The 21061-nt window shown below is 31.4% G+C and overlaps 2 protein-coding genes across 10 annotated transcripts; one reads left to right on the forward strand and one right to left on the reverse strand.

The window, feature by feature from the left end:
* Positions 1-482: 482 nt before the first annotated feature.
* LOC112764505 (uncharacterized) lies at positions 483-10449 on the reverse strand. 9 transcript variants are annotated; one of them, XM_072222120.1, is made up of 16 exons: positions 10235-10361; positions 9436-9567; positions 8661-8720; positions 7968-8143; positions 6562-7735; positions 6078-6287; positions 5715-5941; positions 5023-5097; positions 4140-4211; positions 3964-4062; positions 3817-3888; positions 3633-3747; positions 2517-2585; positions 1947-2301; positions 1320-1449; positions 483-1066 (listed from the first exon to the last, which is right to left on the reverse strand). In XM_072222120.1, the coding sequence occupies exons 4-16, from the start codon at positions 8106-8108 to the stop codon at positions 635-637; spliced, it is 3171 nt and encodes a 1056-aa protein (XP_072078221.1). In that variant the 5' UTR covers positions 8109-8143; positions 8661-8720; positions 9436-9567; positions 10235-10361; the 3' UTR covers positions 483-634. The 9 variants fall into 9 exon arrangements, with proteins under 9 accessions (XP_072078221.1, XP_072078225.1, XP_072078222.1 ...); XM_072222124.1 differs by having other exon boundaries at positions 3835-3888; positions 10235-10326; XM_072222121.1 differs by having other exon boundaries at positions 3835-3888; positions 9671-10325.
* Positions 10450-16389: 5940 nt separating this feature from the next.
* Positions 16390-19053, forward strand: LOC112764787 (probable serine/threonine-protein kinase PIX13). The gene is made up of 6 exons (XM_025810562.3): positions 16390-16688; positions 16770-17149; positions 17266-17401; positions 17485-17624; positions 17839-17962; positions 18048-19053. The coding sequence occupies exons 1-6, from the start codon at positions 16598-16600 to the stop codon at positions 18446-18448; spliced, it is 1272 nt and encodes a 423-aa protein (XP_025666347.1). The 5' UTR covers positions 16390-16597; the 3' UTR covers positions 18449-19053.
* The last annotated feature ends 2008 nt before the right edge of the window (positions 19054-21061 follow it).

Below are 21061 nucleotides of genomic sequence, written 5' to 3' on the forward strand. Positions count from 1 at the left end.
AAAAAAAAAGGGAATTTCTCAATTTTATTCAAAAAAATGCAAAAACACATAATAGATCAATATGAACATGATGGCTCGGGAGATATAGTTCAATTGGTAGAACTCCGCTTTTGCAATTGGATTGTTGCGAATGAGAATTTAGAATAGATAAAAAAGAGGTTCGTGAAATTGACAAGAGAAAGGAGCTATATTTCTGGAAGGGAACTCTAAGCGAATATGAAGCACATGGAGAGTAAGAAAATATAACCGTGTTTGGAAAAAGTTAGATTCAATTAGATGGATTTGAGTTCAAATTATATTTAGCAGTATGAAATAAAACGCAATCTTTTTTTTTTTTTTTGGTATACAAATACAACGCAATCTATTACCCCAAAAAAGCCGAAAACAAAGAATCACAATGAAACTTCCCTCAGCAGACAACAATCCGATAGTCATCGAGACCACAATCCTCTTCAAGTGGACAAAGGTACCCTACGGAAAAATTACGAACCAACATGGCAAAATTATAAACAGGTTCAGAATAACAAAGAATACACAGGATTAATACAATGAATACAAATGCCAGGTTCCCAACAATGTGACAGACAACCCATTCCATCAGAGGCAACACCGCAAATAGGAAAGAACCACAAAACTAAAAAGCACTCCACTTATCAGAACCTCTTCTGTGAGCTTCGTTTTCTGATGAAGTCCTAAATGGCCCAGAGCCAAAGGGATCTGAGTCTTCAAATGCCGGAAAGCCTTGAAGATGATCAAAGTCCATATCTCTGCGGACTGAATCAAACCGCGCTGGTGTCTCCCGAGTAGATAAAGTGCCACTATCCTCTGAACGGAAAGAATCAAATCTAGAGAAGTTGTCAAAAGAACTGTCCAACCACTCTTTGGGCCTTTGTGGAGAGCTGCTGGAGCTGAAAAGTGGTGTGTTTGGAACAGAATCATCAAAACTGAATCCGCCACTCTTCAGGAAGGGAACACCACCCTGTGGTGAACCTGTTTTAATCGAGCCAAGGCCCAGATCCCCAGAACCAAAGAAATAGTCATCTCCAGCTCCCTTAAGATCTCTCTCCTGTAAACAAAAACACTCAGTGTAATCAGCACTCAGCAGACTGCTAGAGGAAAAATCTCCATTGCTCAAACATGTGGCAGCAAATGGAAATCTTAAATTTAAGAAATAACAAGTAGACATAGAGATGACGGGAATTCAGCAGAATAGAAGGTAATTATCATATCCAAGTTGAAACCACGTGTTGCACGGCTAATGAAAATTTGAAAAGGAAAGAATTTTGCTGTGACAATAAATAAGTTGAGAATTTTCATACCTCGTTTGTGGTGCTACTGGCATTGAATCCCCAAACTGAGTCAATATCATCATTAGCGTCAAAGGTTCCCCAATTTGGTTCGTCAAAAATTTTCTCACCAGAAAAGACAGACTTGACTCCACTATGATCACTGCACATGCAACATTATATAAGCAATTATTCTACAAGATCATAACATTGTATCAACTGAAACAAAGAAAAAATGAAATAACCCATATAAGTATCCGTTTGAAAAATAATATTGTTGGATTTAAAGTCCATAACACGCACAAAATGTTAATAAAATTCACAGCAATTAGCAATGTTGTGAGAGGTGGAATGCAAATTGAAATAGCCTGAAAAACTGCAAGGCTAAAAAGTGAAGGTTTTACGCCGAAAGAATACTTTCATGACTTAGTTGTTAATTGGAGTCCATGGAGCTAACAATAATGTACACAATTTTGCTGCTACGTAGTGATGATGAGGATGATGATGGTAGTAGTAATTGTCTATATAGCAATTACCAAGAACTTCAAAGGCATAAAACCATCATAATCATCGAAATTAAGGATACATCCACTAATATTACAACCCAATCACCAATCACAAACTGACCAACATACGGAAAACTAGGATGCAAAACCATACCTTTGGGTTCCTTGTATGATATCTTGATCACAGGGTGAGCGATCTTCGCCAGCAGCAATCATCCCCATGCCAGAGTCAGCAAAGTCTCTCTGGGGGCTTCCAATAGAACTCCTAGAAAATGGACTGTTAGGAGCACTTTTTGCAGACCCATCTTCACTTTTATTATGAATATTGCCAACTTCTTGCTCATCTGTGTTCTGGGGATTTTCAGACTTTTTATCACTCTTAGGTGAAGCTGCAATTCTGGAACTATCAATTTCTGAATCTTTCTGTTTCAAAGCCAATGGCAATTTTTGTTTCAGAGGTGCGATGATGTTTTGCACATCAAGTGTGAGTTCTTTGACAAAGGCGAATTCTGCAATGAAGAAATACAGTAATAGCCGTTAAACCATAATTCTATTTGCAGTCACTTGAACTGTATAACTGCTTAAAATTAATCCCACCGAACACCCCTCAGAGAAATAATAATCAGCAATGACCTTTAATAACGTTATGTAAAGAATTCTCAAAAGTTTAATGGAAGGTGTTATACGTTATAGACAGCAATATATATAGGGTCATTGTGGATACCTTTATCTTCAAGCTTATCCCAATCTTCATCCCAGTCAGCAGCTCCTTCTTGGATACCAGGCTGCCAGCCTTAAGGGATAAAATTGCATGAGGCCAGAGAATATAAGAATGACATAACATGAACACAATGCAACTGGTTTTTCGATATAAAAAATCTAGTTGAAGAAAGCACATGGAACTCCTGGCAACCACAAAGCGAGGAGAAATAACAGGATGCAAACAAAAGGAGATTACATGATACTATCTATGTATCAATAGGCCAACAATAAATTAAGCAAGACAGCAAAAACTTAGCAACTTTTTTCAACATGGACGGAATCAGTTTTCTACTCTTATTTAATATAGCAAAAGAGAAATGCAACTGCAAAGATTCAGAGAAATACAAAGGATGAGCAGGACACGACTTTACACATGAAAAAGTAGGAAAACACTGAAAAAAATTGGTACAAGTGAGAAAGTCAGTGCAACAAAGCTTCAAACTCAATCAGCATCTGTTAAATAAACCCTATATAAAAGGTCATGAGCTTTGCACCAAATAGAGGGTCACTATGCTACTTTTAGTTTGTGTTTTGATGCTTTTTAAGAGAAATAAATACAAGGTGTGTAGCTTATCTTGCATGTTGTCCCAGCAAAGTTAGTGGGTTACAAGTTGCCCTTCTTTTCATATAATGAATGCATTTATCCAACATTTGGCAACAATTACAGCCGCAACTACAACAAAGAACCACAAAAGTGGCAACACATCATATTTCTTGTTTAAAAAACAACCAAAACACAAGAAAACATTTTTGTTTACAACAAATGAGAGTTTAATGAGATTATATTGTAATCTGTCCATGCATATCAATGACAACAATATTGATAAAGGATACACAAGAAGAGCTGAAAAAATATATGCTAAATACCACTTGATTGGGAAACCTATTTAAGTCTCAATGATTTATGTGATACTCATGCTGAATCAAAAACAGTATTCAACAACTAAAAACCATTTCTAATATTGATACAACAACAAAAGAACAAAATAGAAGCAACAATTCCAAATAACAAAGCTATAGGCATCCAAAAGACTAGGGATTCCTGAAACGAAAAAATAACATATAAATTAAAAATTACCAAAGGGTAGTTCCACAAGTGTTGTTGGCTTTGCACGTAATCCATACTTCTTACACCGGTTGTTTAGAGATTTTACCATTTCATCAAGGTCTGATTGGATACAATCAGCATGAGCCTGAAAATTGTGGATGACTTGATTAGATATGATTAGAATTTCTCAGGATGGATATAACGTCAAACCTACCAGTAAAGAATCATCTACATTTCCATCTTGTTCCATCTTGGCAATTGCTTGATACACTTCAATTTTTTTCTCCTGCAAATCAAATAAATATATAATTTGAGAGTACTTAAGAACAGGCTGGAAATAACAACCTTTTAACATATGCACCTGTATGTCACGAAATGTGGCTTCCTCAGTAGTTAACTTGGATGATACATCTCCAACTTGCTTATATTTATCTTCGTACTTTTTTGCGAGGATCTCAACCTATGAATGATAAATTGAGAAAATGATAAATATGGTTTGGAGGCAAAAAGAACACAGGTAATTCTAAAGTACGATACCTCACGCTTGTCAGCTGATGTCCTTTCTATGATCTCATTAAGACGATTGTCACATCTGCTCTTGTACAGAACCTTAGCCAGAAAAGAACAAGAAATCTTTTCAAAAAGGGAAACAAAAGCAAAAAAGAAAAATTAAGATTTCATTTATCTTAAATTCTTAACCACAAATAGAATGTGAAAGTGGAAGGAGTTTTCACAAATTCTTCTGTTCTTAGTATCCAAATTTTTCAAATAGACACAAAGGAGAGCAACCTGACATTCACACCATTCTTGTCATCTGACATTTTGAGGAAACAAATGATACGTAATATCCGTCATCTCCACAATCCAAATATAACATATCAATGAAACATTTGGGATTAAATTTCCAGTTTTACCATTCATAATATTCCAAACACACCAACAATCAAGAAATGTAGAGAGATATTAATAGAATGAATTAATAAGCTGAAAACTGAACAAGGATCTTTTAGGAAGAATATTTCATAATCATACATTGGTTTCGGGTTATTGGTCCCTATGCATATGGCTACAGTTACAGATGAAAAGGATGGAGGGAGATTTTTTTATTTTTGGCCAGTAGTTATCTAGAGAAATAACCAAAGGCTGACATAAGGGGGAGTCACACCTATTAATGAGAAACATAATACTAAAATCATCACAATGAGTAAAATATCCTTCTTAGCAAGATCCCTTCTTTAAGTGATTAAGAAACCATGGTATCAAAAGAATTTCCTACCAAATTAGATTTTAGATAAAATGGTATATAGCTCAGCCTCAAATGGAATGAACAGTCAAATCTAGAAAGGAGACAAGTAAATATTAAAAGGTACAAACTACAGAGTTTTAATAAGAGATAAAGGTAAGCCAAGAAAATACTCACAAGTTCCTGCATTTTTGCATGGCAGAATTCTATTTTCTCTCTGGACTCCACAATTTCTTTCTCAAGTGCTTCCACCTGCGGTTAACAAAGGAATACAGACATAATAATTAACTGTCTTCAATTTGAAACACAATTGAGTATAATCAGGTATACACAGGCTGACATAATGATATGCATTCAACAAATGACTATTTAGAATATGAACTTTCCATTCTGCCTTCAGAGATACTACTGACACCCAATAATTTTCATATTACAACCAGTATCAGCATAATAGATTAAGGGAATAAGCATTCATTTTGAAATTATAATATAACTCACATTGTCATTTCACCACATCCCAAAATAAGTTGGTTTTATTTATGACCATGGACACAATCAGAAAGAGTTACCTTTTATGAAACTAAAATTTAATCTTTAAACAATGGTAGTCGGATAATAGACAGGCAAAATACAGCTGGCAATAGGTTACTTGTGCTAACTTTTCCATAAAAGCAACAAAGAATCCGCAGCGGCATTAATGGAATACAAAATTCAAAAGTGGAGCCATCAAAACACAAAAATACCAGCCAAAAAGCTGTAGTTCAACTGCCAATGTCGCTGTCCAAGATCATGCACTTCCAAATATGCCCAAACAAATGCAAATTATCGTACAACAATATTAAGCACAGAAACAAAAAGTGAATGGTTACCTTCTTATCAGCTTCTGATGCTTCTTGAAACTTTGAATTAATTGAATTTTGCTCATCTGAACTCAACTGATTGATGACGTGCTTCTCCAACACTGGAACTTGGGACTTTTGCTGTTTTTGAAGTCCTTCATCAGACAGAAAAACAGAAGCTGGCCTTGGTGGCCGGCCTGTAGTTGGGTTCACTCGTTGAGCACCAGGGTCACTCATCCCTTCCTCTTGTTGAAAGCCTTCCAAAAATAGAGGGTATAGAGAAAAATACTAGTTTAAATATTTTCCATTTATACAAATGATTGTGCGCGCGTGTGTGTGTGAGAGTGAGAGGAAAAGGGGGAGGGGGAGAACCAGTAATTCTTGGACACCAACCTGATGGATTTCCCCAAGTTACAGAACTGTACTGAGTAGCAGGTAGGCCAGAAGGTGGTAAAGCAAGGAGAATGTTACTTGGAAGTACTCCTGGAAGAGCACGTCCTTCCCTGTGTCGTTCCATTAGGTACAGTGCAATACAAAACTCCCTGAGAGAAAGCATGCTATCATTATCTTGATCAGATAAGTCCCAAACCTGCTTTAAAACCTCTGGAAAATATAATCATATGTAGAACTCATGATCAGGGAATAAGCTAGCCATTGAAAAATTATAAACATGGAACATGTGAAAAATAGGATGATAGAACAGGCATTGCCTGAAACAAATCCAGAAATAAAAGGGACAAAAATAAAAAACAAATGCTATCAAATGCAAATCAGTCATTCTTAAGCTGACATCCCATGAAATGGAGAAGAAGAAAACATAAAGAAAGCATTTAAAGCCTCCTGTCGAAGCAAGAACAGCAGTATAAGAAAAATATACCCCGTGGTAATCTCCAGCTAAGGAACAAGTTCCGGGCTTGTTCCCCAGTGATTTTCCCATCCCTATCTGTATCTACTGCAACAAATACTTTTGTATACTTCTGAATATCAGTTGAAGTCATCCTTGGCCATGGAGATTGAGGCTGACTAGAAGCAGAATCCTGCAACCTCACTGGATGTCCAGGTGGATTTGGCATATTATGTGTTTGGACCAAGGCATGCTGATTCTGTTTCCCCACTGGTTGGACCTGTGGAAGCTGTGCACCAACAGGCTGGGATGCAATTGGGCTCTGCAAAGATTCAGTCAAGCTAGTCCTAATAGACTGCTGGTTCCCTCCAGAAGAAAATCCTAGTGTAGAAGAATCTTTCTTGGGCTGAAACGAGCTTGCAGAGAACATATCCCCTCCAAAGGCTATATCAGAAGCAACACCATTCCCAGAAGTATCCGCTGACTTAGAATCCTTAGCCGCTTGATCAGATGACTTAGTGCCAGAGGCAGGATATTGTCCCACTGCCAGTCTAACATTTGATCCAGATGTTGCAAGCCCAGACACCTCTTGAGTAGATGTGGGACTACGTCCTCTAGGTGCTATTAGAGAGGATGTTACTGCTGGAACACCAACCATCTGGGGAGTGGACCCATCACTTTGTATGCCATGAGTTTCAGCATGAGGTCCTCCACCAGCCATCACTCCACGGATTCCCTGATTGGCAATACCAGGTGCTAGATTAGAAGCACTATCAGGGATATTTTGTGTTGGCTTCACTAATGGGCTTCCCGGGTAAGGAAGATTTTGCTGGTTTCCACTTAAACTTGGGAGTGGCCCTCTTAGTCCAACATTTTGATGGGGCATAGAATTAATATTACTCTGTGATGCAGATGCAGATGTAGATGCAGGTGCAGATGTAGATGCAGGTGCAGATGCAGGTGTAGCTGTGGTGGTGGGCATAGGTGTAGGCGTAGGTGCAGAAGAATTCAGTTGGGGTGCAACTATGGCACTAAAATTGATTTGAGGTGCAGGTATTTTAGATGTAGCTGGACCATATAATGCTGCTTTTACTATTTCAGGAGTAAGCTCCCGCTTACTTTGCGCTACAGTGACAAGCTTAAGGGCATTGTAAAACTCTGCCCGACCAAGGAATCCACTCTGGCTTTGGTTTGCAAAAGCCCAAATCTGCAGAAGAAGGCCAGCAAGTGAGTGTTAAGTCAGTAACTGCACTCACAAGTAGGCGTAAGAGGACTAACTCAAGTTCAGAGAAAAGCAAACAGGATACTCTAAACCAATAAGATTAAAGCGCAGCTACCAAAGCACAAATAGAGGCAGACGACATATTAAGAAATAAATGAATGAAAGAATGAATCATTTAACAATAATATATGGCTGGTGGGGCTGTAGGTTCTCTTACCTGAGCGAGGACCTGCTTGGGCAAACCAGAGCCTTGGAAGAAGGAGACAGCTTCGGTGCCACTGATGCGGCCGTCGTGGTCCAAATCAGCATGCCGAAAATAAGCATCAAAGAGATCGACATTAGAAGCTCTAGATGCCATTGCTCCACAGACCGCAATCAACAATCAACACAAAGCTGCACCAGAATTTTGTGCTCAAATGAATTCACAGATTGCGCCATACACTATTGGGGTGTGCATGGTTTGGATTTCAAAAACTTTTGAAGAAATCCAAAGCCAATCCAAATTGAAACCAATTATATGGTTCTAAATCCAAACCATAACTGGTTTTATAGACTAAACTGGTTTCAATCAGTTTGAAAAAATAAACATGTTTAAAACTGGTTCTGAATTTTCAAACTGGTTTTTGTTGACAACCAGTTTTAAATCCAGTTTTTGCTGCAAATCTGGTTTTGACTGAAAATCCAATAATAAATCTGGTTTTTAAATCTTTTTTCTAATTGCAAATCCAATTTTTGTTACAATCTTATATTCTGTTTTTAAAACCAATTAACAACCAATCTATACGGAACTATATGTCTAAATGTTCGTTACAACATCAAAAATTAAATCTAAAAAACAAAGATTAATCTATATAACCTTCAGTCTTCATCGAGATGAATGAAAAAGTAATAATGATAGTATGATACTCACTAATCAAGCTCAGAAGTAAGAACCGAATGTTGTATAAATCTGGTTCACAAATCTCAGTACCTAACACAGTGCAGCAGTGCAAGATTCATGGTCATTCATGTATTAGTAGGAAATGTCAAAGCATGCACTCAAAATCTTAGTGCTTAGAGGCAGCTCTTGCATCTTCTAAAATACATCATTTTACTCCCAAAAGAGACTACCAGAATGCCAAAAAATTCCACTCCCACAGCTAATACAAAGGAGCTAACAGGCAAAAGAATAACTTGGAAAACATTTTTAAGAACCAATATTCAAGAGCACAACTTTCTCAAAACACAATTCATTTGATGATTTGGTCAATGCAAAGCCTGGACCATAACAATCTTAAAACTGAAGAAAAGCCTATCTATTTTACATATGTAATGCTAAAAGAAAAAGGTAAAATCCTTTTAGTTAATCAATTCAAGAACCCCAAAACTGTTTAAAATAACATATAATCCAATTATCAATAACAATACTCCGTTTCATTGAATTATCATGCGGATATCATTATGCGTAAAGAAAATTCTATGAATAAAACACACTAGAGTTAAGAAGAGAACAATGAACAATGGTAAGATTTCATGATATTTATAATCAAATTCATTATACCCAAAAAGAAAAAAAAAATTGTGTTTCACTAAAAATTGCTATTCAAGTTCCAGTGTGAATAGAAGAGCGACAGGACAAGAAACATTAATAAAGGTAAGTTGCACAAAGCTCAAGAAATTTTGCTTAAACCAAATGTAAAAGTTACTTAAAATAGACGTATTAATGGTTCTTCAAGTTCCTCCAGAGGGGATATGATCAAGATTGTTGTTATTCAAAGATACACTAGGGAAGCTGCAAAATTTGGAAAGGAATCCAGCTACCCTTGCCCATGCGGCTACTGTAAGAGTGGCAGAGAAGAACAGTTCGTACTAGAAAAAGGTTATTAAGGTACAGTTGAAATCAATAAAGAATTTCTATGCAAAAGAATATAACTATTGTACCTCATAGAATCATAACTTGGTAGTTAATGCTAATAGGTTCATACGGTTTCACACTGGTTCAAGAACATGCCAAATAATCTAACACATTGTTTTGCTCCAAAAAGACACTAGCATTATGCCAGTAAATGAACTCTCTCCCCCCCCCCCCCGGCGCGGGGCGGCGGGGCGGCGGGGCGGCGGGGAGCGCGGAGGGAAACCATAATATCAATTCTATAAGCTCCATTCACATCTTTGCCTATTCCCAGTACCTCCACTAAATATATAGCACACTACACGTATACATATAGAAACACAGAACAACAGCAACTTGGTTCTACTAACATAGATTGGAATCAGTTTGTCTTCTACTACCTTGCTCAATCTATTTTTCAAAAACTTAAAATCAGTTTGTCATTTGATATTTTTGGAGTTCCAACCACCCCCAACAAAAACCCACATCAGAAGTGTCCAAAATCAAAGGAAGAACAGCACAGGATGTTAGATCCACCACCCCAAAACAGAGAGACATCAATCAGCAACATGAATTTGGCGGGTGAAAAAATAAATAAAGCGAAGCATAAAAACCTTGGATCCCGAAACCAGTCTCATTAGATCAATCCACTTTCCACCAGCGATCTTGATTCCCTCGATTCCAATGGCAAAAACATCCCCATTTGCGCTTACGGACAATTTTAATCCTTTTTACGTTTCCATTTTTTCAAAAATACCACTGCCGGTTAATTGTATTTGGACTATTTTCATTTTTCCCTTTTTCTTTAACTAAAACAAGACCGGACAAACACAGTAAATTAACGCTAGTGTATAATAAATCTTAAAAATAGTTATATTTTATAAAATTAAATTAAATATATGTAAATTAAAATTAAATTTAAAAAGTATTTTATTTAAAATAATTTGTAATATAAAAAATTTAGATGTCAAAGTTGTATGATATTTTTATTTAGTGATTTAATTTTTATATTTATTTTAGTTGATGGATTTAGTCTTTTTATGTGACATTCGTTTTTTTTATTGGTTATTATTAGAGTTGTTATTTTTTCTTTCTGTCATAGGTTCGTGTGAAGACATATTCTTTATAAATTATTGAGTTATATGCATTTTTTATTGTGTTGTTTATTCTATTTTTGCATGTATATTCTTCTTCCGAAAATATATCTTAAATTTTTATAGTTTTCTTTTTCTTTAATTTCTTAATGGGTATGTGTTCTTCGTCTGATGATATTAATGTTGGCAAAATTAGTTCCTATAATCAACGAATAATTTAAATTATAAATAAAAATAATATCTTGAATAAGTGATTTTTTTTTGGAGTATTACTTGTTTTTATTTGTTGTAATAGGTGTTAAGAATCAGTATTTTTTGTTGGAATAAATGTCTTAGTGACTGTGTATTATTGAGAATCTTCTTTAAAATTAAAATTATTTATTTTGACTTTAAATATAATTGAGGTTGCAGAAATTTTTTAATTGAGCTGATGCTTCAATGTCATTATTTTTCTGGAGTGTCATTAGATTTGAATTAGTTGGGCTTAACAAATTTTTCGCTTCGCCATTAAATAGTATAAAAGTTGTTGTAGCACTTTGAACCTAAAATAAGTATTGGGTTAGTAACTAATAATTTGATAAATGAGATTATGAAAAGCATATAGAATTATCTTATTGTTGGATATTGTGGTATTTGATTACATGTGCCACAAATGTAGTTGTTTCTTTTTTTATATGCTTTCTTTTGACCCTTTTCACATTCAACATAGTTCCATCCAAATTTGTCATCAATTTCGTTTATAGTTGCTAAAATTGTGAAGATATTTTTCTATTCCAATATTCAATTTATGTTATCAAATATGAATAAATGATGTATGTTGTAAGTTTTTTTTGTTATACATGATCATCAAATTCGCATTGTATGACCATTAGATCTTAGATAGTTATTCGATTTCTAATCATTCTACTCTGAAGATTTGTGTTGGCATTGTCTTGGTTTGGTATCTCCATTACTTCTTCATGTTAATCAGTCCTGTTTAGAATTTTTTTATATTTGTTAAATTGAATAATTAAATAAATGAATTAATTTTTTAAAAACTTATTAGTTATGAATACCCATAGATGAGCTGTATGAATTCTTAAGTTTGTGAATTGATATAGATTTTTGTATTCGAAGTTGTGCTTATTGATAATTACCTAAAATATTATAATATAATAGGTTATACAAAATAAAATTGTATTGTATTTGTCTCATCTAATGTATTATATAAAATATAATTCTTTAAACTAAGAAAAACAATAAATTTAAATTTTTTTGAGAAATGTCCTATTTTTGTATTCACTAACCAATGTTAATGTGAGTATAACAATTTTTTTACCCTTTATTTATGTTGTAATTTCTTTGTTTACCTGACTTGAGAAATTTCTTTCAACGAGACTTTTAACACAATTTTCTTAAAATTATTAGTATTTTGTTAATAACTATATATGTAAATGAAAAATGAATTGTTTATATATTTTTTTATTCTTTTAAGTATCAATTCTATTCTTCATATTTTTATGGGTTTTTCTTTAATATCTACTTGTTCTTCTTTTTCTAGTGCATGTAGTTTTTTAATGACATCTACAATAAAAAGAATAAAAATGTGTATAATTTTTTTTGAATAAGTTATTTTTAATAAGAATAATTAAAATAGAATAAAGTAAAATTATCTATTAATATTTTTCTTTGGCCTATTCTAGCAGACAATGTCTCAAGTGATACAAATTTAAAGTAGTGTTAAAAAATGTTCAAAACTGAATCTCTAATTTCTTTCACAATAGTTGTGAGTAAAAAGTTTGCTTTCATTATATCTTTAATTGATCTATACGAATTATTTACATCTTCTATTTTCAATTTTTTTATAGTATAGATGTTTTCTTCTTGTAACAAATGTTTAAATTTGTTCATCATATTTTTTTTACAATTACACGAAGAGATGTTTCCTGCAGTATTAGTAAATCACAGTTAATAATTAATTAAAAAAATTGATTACATTTTTTTAACTCATTAGAAAAGGAACAATGAATAAAATATTGAAAGAAGTATCATTTTAACAATATTAAAATACAATTATATATAAAGTATTATAAAATAATATAAAAATTATAAAAAACAAAAATAATTAAAATATTTTTTCATAAATTTATTTTAAAAATACAATAAATATGTTTGTTTCGTATCTTTTTATCTAATATAATCATTTCTAAGCAAATAGACTCCTCTTCATTTGTGGGTGTTAATGTTTTTCATAGACAAATCACATGAACTTTGATAAACGAATTGTCTATTTGTTTGGGGATATTGTCCAAAGAATGATGATCCATTGAATAAATTTGAGATGTTGTATAGTTCGAAAATAAATTTTTTATGCTAAATTTGATGTTATTTGAAGGAATAGTGATAAGAGACTTATATAAGTAGTTCAAATAGTATGAAATTTGAATATTTGTAACATAAAATTTATTATGATTAATATTATTATTATAAAATTTGTAATATGTATGTTTATTATATTTAATGAGTTATTTATATTAATAAATTAATTATTGAGGTTATAAATTTATTGTATTGTTTATAACAGTAAGATATAATAAATATAGGGATATGGATTCAATGTCTTTATAAGTTATAAATTTTTGTTTTTTTTTATTCATTTGAAAATAATAGTTGATTTGGCAAAAATTAAGTGATTGATTCTAAAATTTTATCATATAAACGATGTTGCAAACATAACATTAGTAAAAGGAGAAAAATTTCTTAAAAATAATATGGGTAACCTTATTCATTCACTTTTATAGATTAAGAATATATTTTTATCATGAATTTTGTGAATTTTTAATTTTGATATTGAGTATATAGTAGTATTTTTTAATAATGTATAAGATTTGGTATTTTTTTAGTCATATGAAGATCACAAATATAATCTTTTTATTTGTAAAGTTTTTTTTTTATTTTTAAAACATAAAATATATCCTCCAATTTGTGGAGTGATACAAAATGTCAAAATCTATTTTTCGATTTGTGAATTCATATAAAATTTACACTCCGATTTGTGAACTACTTTCGATTCATGAATTTTAATTTTTTAAAATGCAAAATCTATCATTTGCTTTATATTTCAGTATTAAAAAATTTTTAAATATGCAATTTAAACCCTCCAATTTATTATTATTTCCATACTAAATTAAAATATACCACTTTTTATAAAAAAAATAATACAACAATAATTTTTATATAAAAAAAGCAACTAAATTTTGTATGTAAAATATTTACGTAGTGGGGTCAAACTAGTAATCACATTAATTTTTTGAACATGATTCATATAGATAATATAAAAAATATTTATTCTATTTCTATTTTTTAAGATATATTTAAAAAAAATAAATTTAAAAAATAATAAATTATATAATTATTAAATTTTGTATATATTTACATAATAATCGCTCTTCTTTAAAGAAAATGGTCCGACAAACAGACCCGTTTTGTCCCATAAAAATTTGGCAATTTTTAAATTTTAGCTCGATTTATTTTTTGGTGAGTTTAAAGGGTAGATCTGATAAGTTCTGCATGGCTACATTTATGATATGGAATAACTAAATAGTTAATAGTGTGAATATTTTATTATAAAAATGGTCTAATAATTAATTTATTAATTTAATTAATTAAATAAATATTAGAAAATAAAATTTTATTTTATATATCTAATAATTTATTAATTAATAATAAATTAAATAAATTTTAATATTATAATAAATTAATCATTAACTTATCAAATTAAAAAATAACGAAAAAAAAAGAAAGTGCGAATGTTTACCCAAAAAAGAGTGTGTCAGTGATTTTATTTGTGGATGTGCTTTCTCGTTTTCCTTTCCGATTTATTTGAATGGGGTTGTTTGTTGATTCTTCTGTTTGACTTGACTAACCAATCCCATCGACACGGAAGTTGACTTTAGAATACTAACATTAATTATATTGTTATTTTCCTTATTATTATTATTATTATATTATATTAACCATTGACGGGTAGCAATTAACCGGGAAACTCCCGTAACAGTTAGGACTTAGGACTGAGTCCGCTGTCCGCTGTTCGCGTATCGCGTGGCTGATTGTATGGCCATTCTACCATACTGATATAAAAATGTTAAGAGTTATTATAATAGGATTAGTTAAGTAGACAATAATTTTTATAAATAATGTGATGAGTTTTAGAATTAACCTAATAAAATAAAAAAATATTTTACTCTCAAATTATTTTATAAATTTTAATATTAGAATAATATTTTTAATCAAATATAGGAGACTCAAATCCGTAACCTCTTAATTGAATATGTGGAGACTATGTCATTTTAACTATTACTCATTGGCTAATATTAAGATAATTATTTGTACATCTAATAAATTAAATATTCGACCATTATTAATTGTACATGAGTAAATCGAATAAAAAGAAATAACCATTTAATTAAAAATAATAAACATAATTATTTGCATATCTATTAAATTGAACATCCGATATATTTATTATTCACATTGTTTAATATTCTCATTGTCTACTTATAATTTTTTTATCATAATTTATTATTTTTAGTTATTAATTAATTATTAATATTTAAAAATATAAATTAAAATATATTATTAAATTAAAAATTTTAATTAAAAATAATTACAAAAAAATAAATTTTGATAATTTTTAATATTTTTTTAGTATAGTTTATATAAATTTTGATAAGAGAAACCATTAAAATAGATATAATATTTCAATTCGAAAATAAATAAATTTGTATTAATAAAAAATATAAAAATATTTTTTATTTTTTAAAATATAAAATATTTAAGTTTTCTTAAAAAAATTATTCATCTCTATATATTTAGAATAAAAAATTTAGAAGTTTCATATTTTTAAAAGATAAATATTTTTATATTTTTATTTATTCAAAAATTTATTTATTTTTGAATTAAATAACTAAATATTTATTTGTTTTTTTCTATTTTAATAATTATAATATATAATAATAGAAACATCAATTAAATTAGAATACACGTTAAAAATAGGATAATTTATATAAAAAATAAAATGAAATAAAAAATTATATAGTTCTCCTAAAATAAAAGGCATTACGTAGTTGTTCTAATTTTATGTGAATAGAATGAAGGTAAATTATATCAATTTACCTTTAGATAATATAAATCGAAATAACTCAATTCGACTTATTACCTTTTTAATATAATCGAACGAACTCAATTTAATTTAAGTTAAATAAAATAAATACATGCAATTCGAAACATGTTGCGTCAGTTTAAAAAGAAAGACGTTCATGTAATTTGAATAAGGGTGATTCGATTTATAAAATTAGAAGTACATATATAATTTGAAGCACCGAAATTTAATTTATCATTAACTTTCATAAATCGTATAATCTAATTAGATTGATTTACATAAAGTTGTGTAGTATTAAGGATTCTACCAAAATTTTATTGTCATTTATTTCTTTAGATCATTTGTCTTTAAAAATAAATTAAATTAGATATAATAATAAATTATATTAAATATAGATTAAAATTAATACTAAAAAATCAAATACTAAAATAAAATATATATTAAAAATAAATTAAATTATACATATTGATGTAAATTAATTTTAATAATTAATTTTGATGTATATAAATAATATTTTTGTATAATAATATATATTAATATAACAGAGGAAAGAAGAGAGAGAAAAAGATACAAAAGAGAAAACGGGGGTGGGTGGGTGAGTTTGACGACAGTTATCACTGGAACCTGGAGGTCAGCTGTATTGTGGTGAGAGCTGAAAGAGGGGAGGAATTAATAAGAGAACAGGGAAAGTACCGTCTTGTCATCAGATCAGGCTCAAACTCAAGGGTTCTGGATTATTACAAATGGGAACTTGTTGGGGTTCTCCAAAATTACCACCCCACAACTCCAACCCAACCACCACCACCACCACCACCACCGGTAACCTCAGCGGAGGTACGTAGGATTCATTACTTTTCCTTGGTGTGCTGCTGTTTTGTTTAATCTTCTGTCAGAATAATTAATTTATGCATGCAGGTACGGCATCAACGTCAACGTCAACGTCAACGTCAACGTTAACGTTAACCTCAACGGGGACATCCCGCGTCACGAGCAGCAGCTGCAGCTACACGACTTCGTCGGGAAGTGGGAACATCAGCTCCGTAAGCAAGTTCTCCGATGATCATTATCCCGACGGCCAGATCCTACCTGCCGCAAATCTCAGGATCTTCACCTTCGCAGAGTTGAAGGCTGCCACTAGAAATTTCAGACTTGACACCGTGCTTGGCGAGGGAGGTTTCGGCAAGGTCTACAAGGGGTGGCTCGAAGACAAGCCATCCTCCAAGAATGCAAATGGAACCGTCATTGCCGTCAAAAAATTGAACTCCGAAAGCTTACAGGGGCTTGAGGAGTGGAAGGTAATCCATCCTAAATCCTACAACTACAACACCTTGAAGGACCAACAAACTTAATTGAGAATTTGCTGATACACATATACATTTGATAATTCATTTATGTGGATCGAACGGTGCAGTCAGAAGTAAATTTTCTGGGACGCCTCTCTCATCCTAACCTTGTTAAGTTGTTGGGATACTGCTTGGAGGAAGCAGAACTTCTTCTCATCTATGAATTTATGCAGAAGGGCAGTTTGGAAAACCACCTATTCGGAAGTAAGTGCTCTGTTGAATTAAGCTATTGGAGTACTCTGTTGAGAAGTGTGAATGAAGCTAACTTATTTTAATTTGTTGCACAGGGGGCTCTGCTGTTCAACCACTTCCATGGGATATTAGGCTTAAGATTGCAATCGGAGCAGCTCGTGGCCTTGCCTTCTTGCATACATCCGAGAAAGTAATTTACAGAGACTTCAAGGCCTCCAATATACTGCTCGATGGGGTGAGTATCGTCGTTGAGTTATATATATAATCACATGAAGATGAACTCATACAATACAAATTGTTATTAGCAAAAATGGTGAATAGTTGAGCCATATAATTTGTAGAATTGTTGTCACGATGAGTTATTTTCTGTGATGAACATCAAAATACATCTTTTACTTTAGGATGCACTATATATTGGGTCTATAACTTAAATTCTTGTTATGCTTCAGGCCTATAATGCAAAGATATCAGACTTTGGCTTGGCAAAACTGGGTCCTTCAGCTAGTCGATCCCATGTGACAACTAGGGTGATGGGCACATATGGTTATGCAGCTCCTGAATATGTCGCTACAGGTGAGGTGATCTACTTGGAGGAGGTTTTGGAAACTGAATCAAGTTGATTAATGTAGAGCCTTGACATGTTATTACTATTGTACAGGGCATCTGTATGTGAAGAGTGACGTGTATGCATTTGGAGTAGTTTTGGTGGAGATGCTAACAGGGCTACGAGCACTTGACCCAAACCGCCCAAGTGGGCAACATAATCTAACAGATTGGATCAAACCATACCTGCATGATAGAAGAAAGCTGAAAAGCATTATGGATTTTCGGTTGGAAGGAAAATATCCATCCAAAGTTGCATTTCGTATAGCTCAGCTTGCGCTGAGATGTCTTGAAACTGAGCCCAAACAGCGGCCGTCAATGAAGGAAGTTTTGGAGAGCTTGGAGCGATTTCATGCTGCCAATGAGAAACCTATGGAGCCCAAATCTGGTTCTAGTCATACTCATAGCCGTCGAGGTCAGCAAGCTGTGCACCATCGTTCTCCACTCCATCCATAGTGTAGCAGGACGCAGGTTACTAGTTGTTGTTGGTCCTTCCAAAACTCATTCCACTGAATTGCAGGGTCGGTGGTCAGACTGTCAGAGGCCATTGGCCAATCGATGTTAGGCTGTGTCATGGGTCTATTCATTGAAGGATTTGCCACTTGTTTCATTTTTCTATTTCCTGCTCTCTAGTCCGAAACTGAGTAGCAAAGACACTTTTCTGGTAAATCATATAGATAGTTGGTTGTAAAGTGTAAATGACAGTGTGTTTTAATCGAAGTAACATTTTAAGTTGCTTCGCTGAGTTATGATTTTTCTGAATAGGTGAATAGGTAGTCCTTCTGGAGTTAAACTTGTTCGCCGCCTGGTTAATGTTATATAAGGGGCTTGTTCATTACTACATTTCTTTTGTATCGAGTATTTGTGGCAACTAGAACCCACCCATAATAAGGATGCTCCAGATACCAGTATTATTCAAGCTCTGTCTGTTGTAAGCGCGTCAATGTACAAGAAAATCTCCTCTTCGAGAGAGACTAAGGTTACTAGTTAAGTCATAAGTCTACTAAAACATAATCAAAATCTTCTTATAATAGTGTAATAGTGTAATACTTTTTCTTTAATTTCCTTTTCGTACAAAAATTCAAAGTCTAACAATCAATCAATGTTATAAAATCAAATGAAAATTTTTTATATTAGTGATTGTTAGTGATTCCATTTTACTTACATACTGAAATCGAATGTTATTGGCTCTTCAATATGCGAATTGTTTGTAGATGAATATTAGGGACCAACAAGTTTTGTAAATTGTAGTCATCAATTAGTTTTCATTAATGTTTTTGTGAGATTATATCTAATGATGTGAAATTATTTATTTTTTTGTTGGTTAAGTATTGGCAAAATTTTAGTAAAACTACTCACCCTTAAACTTTCTCTTTGTTTGTGTTAAATTTAAGAATTTAGATCTTCTAAATTTTGAATTTTTATTTTAGAGGGTAAAGTGTGATATCTCACCCTTGAATAGTTTCTCTCATATTTTCTCTTGGTCCTACATATGAAATAAATGGTGAGAGATCACACTTTACTTTACTTTACTTTTTAAAGTAAAATTCAAAATTTAGAGAATTCAAATCCTAAATTTAATGGTAAGATAACATTGAATCTGTTTCAAAATTTTTATGATTGAAATAGAATATTTGAAAGTTTTTTAAATTAAAATATGACATTTGAAACCAAATTAGGATTCGACCCAAATATTTGAAACCAAAATATGAAAATAATACTGTGTTCAAAATATAATTATAAAAATTTAATTGTGATAATAAAAAAATGTTATATTTCTGTTATGTGTTTTTTTGTTTTTTTCTAATAAAAAGAATATAAAATATACTAATTTAATATTTTAAGATATAATATATCTATTAATATCTCACATGTTAAATACAATTTTATATCTTTGTATTTATATTTCAATATCCTTTCTTTGTACACAAAGACAACCTTTGTATTCTCTAACTCATTGATATACAGATGATATTTTTATAGTTTTACTGTGTGGTGTATTAAGTTCTGATCATTTAAGTTATTCAATGCAATTTAACTATGTTGGGGTGCACGAAGGTAGTAGTATGTATTACTAAAAGTAAGAACTAACAAGTTATAGAAAAATAGATAAATAACTTATAACTAACTTTTGCCGAATAAGGGTATTTGAGTATTTCTATATTTTGGAATATTAATTTAGCATTATATAATGCTTACTTCTTTGCATCATTTTTTTTTAGTAGCATGGAATCATTCTCTTTTTGTTAAAAACTATATGTATAGATCAATATAAAAGGGATTGATATCTTTTAAAATAAAAAATTGATAAAATGATAAAAGTAAAAAAGTAATCATTCTTAAATTAAAATAGTGAATATATATTTTATAAAAATTATAAATTAATAATGATTTATTCTTCATTTTATCATTTTATTATTTTTATTATTTGAGAGAATCCAAATTTAGATAAAAAAACCAATGAAATAATTAATGTCCAACACTCATCAAAAACGTTTTAAACTTTTGGAAATAACTAAATTAATTTTAAATTTTATAAATTATACATCTGTATTTGTTTTTAATTCAACTATTATTAAAAAGCATTGAAATATAGTATTTAATGCCAGTGCGATATCTCTAATTGGTCTTTTAATATGATCAAACAAATATTATAAATTTGTTAATTAAACTTATTTTGGTTAACTAATTTTGGATGATAACTCACGTGTAGTTGTCTTTATGTGAATTTGTTAATTAAAAATTGTTAGATGATTTAATATATTTGACTAAATTATTATTTAACGTCTTTAAACGGTCAATTTCACATGAAAATAATAATACGTAAGTATTCACTTTAATTCTATATTATGAATAAATTATCATTTTTGTCCCTAATGTTTAGGATAAATTCTATTTATATCTCTAATCTTTAAATCGTCTTATTTATATCTATAACGTTTATAAAAGTGATTCAATGTTATCCTGCCGTCAATTATAATAACAAATCAGATTGTATTTTATAATTGTTCTCATATTTATTCTTAATTAGGTTTTACTTGGATGTGTTTGATTTTAATATTGTATCCA

Source organism: Arachis hypogaea, chromosome 17 (assembly GCF_003086295.3).
Source record: "Arachis hypogaea cultivar Tifrunner chromosome 17, arahy.Tifrunner.gnm2.J5K5, whole genome shotgun sequence".
Classification (NCBI taxonomy): domain Eukaryota; kingdom Viridiplantae; phylum Streptophyta; class Magnoliopsida; order Fabales; family Fabaceae; genus Arachis; species Arachis hypogaea.

Excerpts from the sequence above, each read along its gene's own strand:
- LOC112764505 (XM_025810149.3), bottom strand. The coding sequence starts at position 8,108 with ATGGCATCTAGAGCTTCTAATGTCGATCTCTTTGATGCTTATTTTCGG. Across the intron at positions 6,288-6,561 it reads TAGCTGGAGATTACCACGGG|AGGTTTTAAAGCAGGTTTGG; the intron begins GTATATTTTTCT and ends TATATTTTCCAG. Across the intron at positions 2,586-3,632 it reads ACTTGTGGAACTACCCTTTG|GCTGGCAGCCTGGTATCCAA; the intron begins GTAATTTTTAAT and ends TTATCCCTTAAG.
- LOC112764787 (XM_025810562.3), top strand. The coding sequence starts at position 16,598 with ATGGGAACTTGTTGGGGTTCTCCAAAATTACCACCCCACAACTCCAAC. Across the intron at positions 16,689-16,769 it reads CACCGGTAACCTCAGCGGAG|GTACGGCATCAACGTCAACG; the intron begins GTACGTAGGATT and ends TTATGCATGCAG. Across the intron at positions 17,625-17,838 it reads CCAATATACTGCTCGATGGG|GCCTATAATGCAAAGATATC; the intron begins GTGAGTATCGTC and ends GTTATGCTTCAG.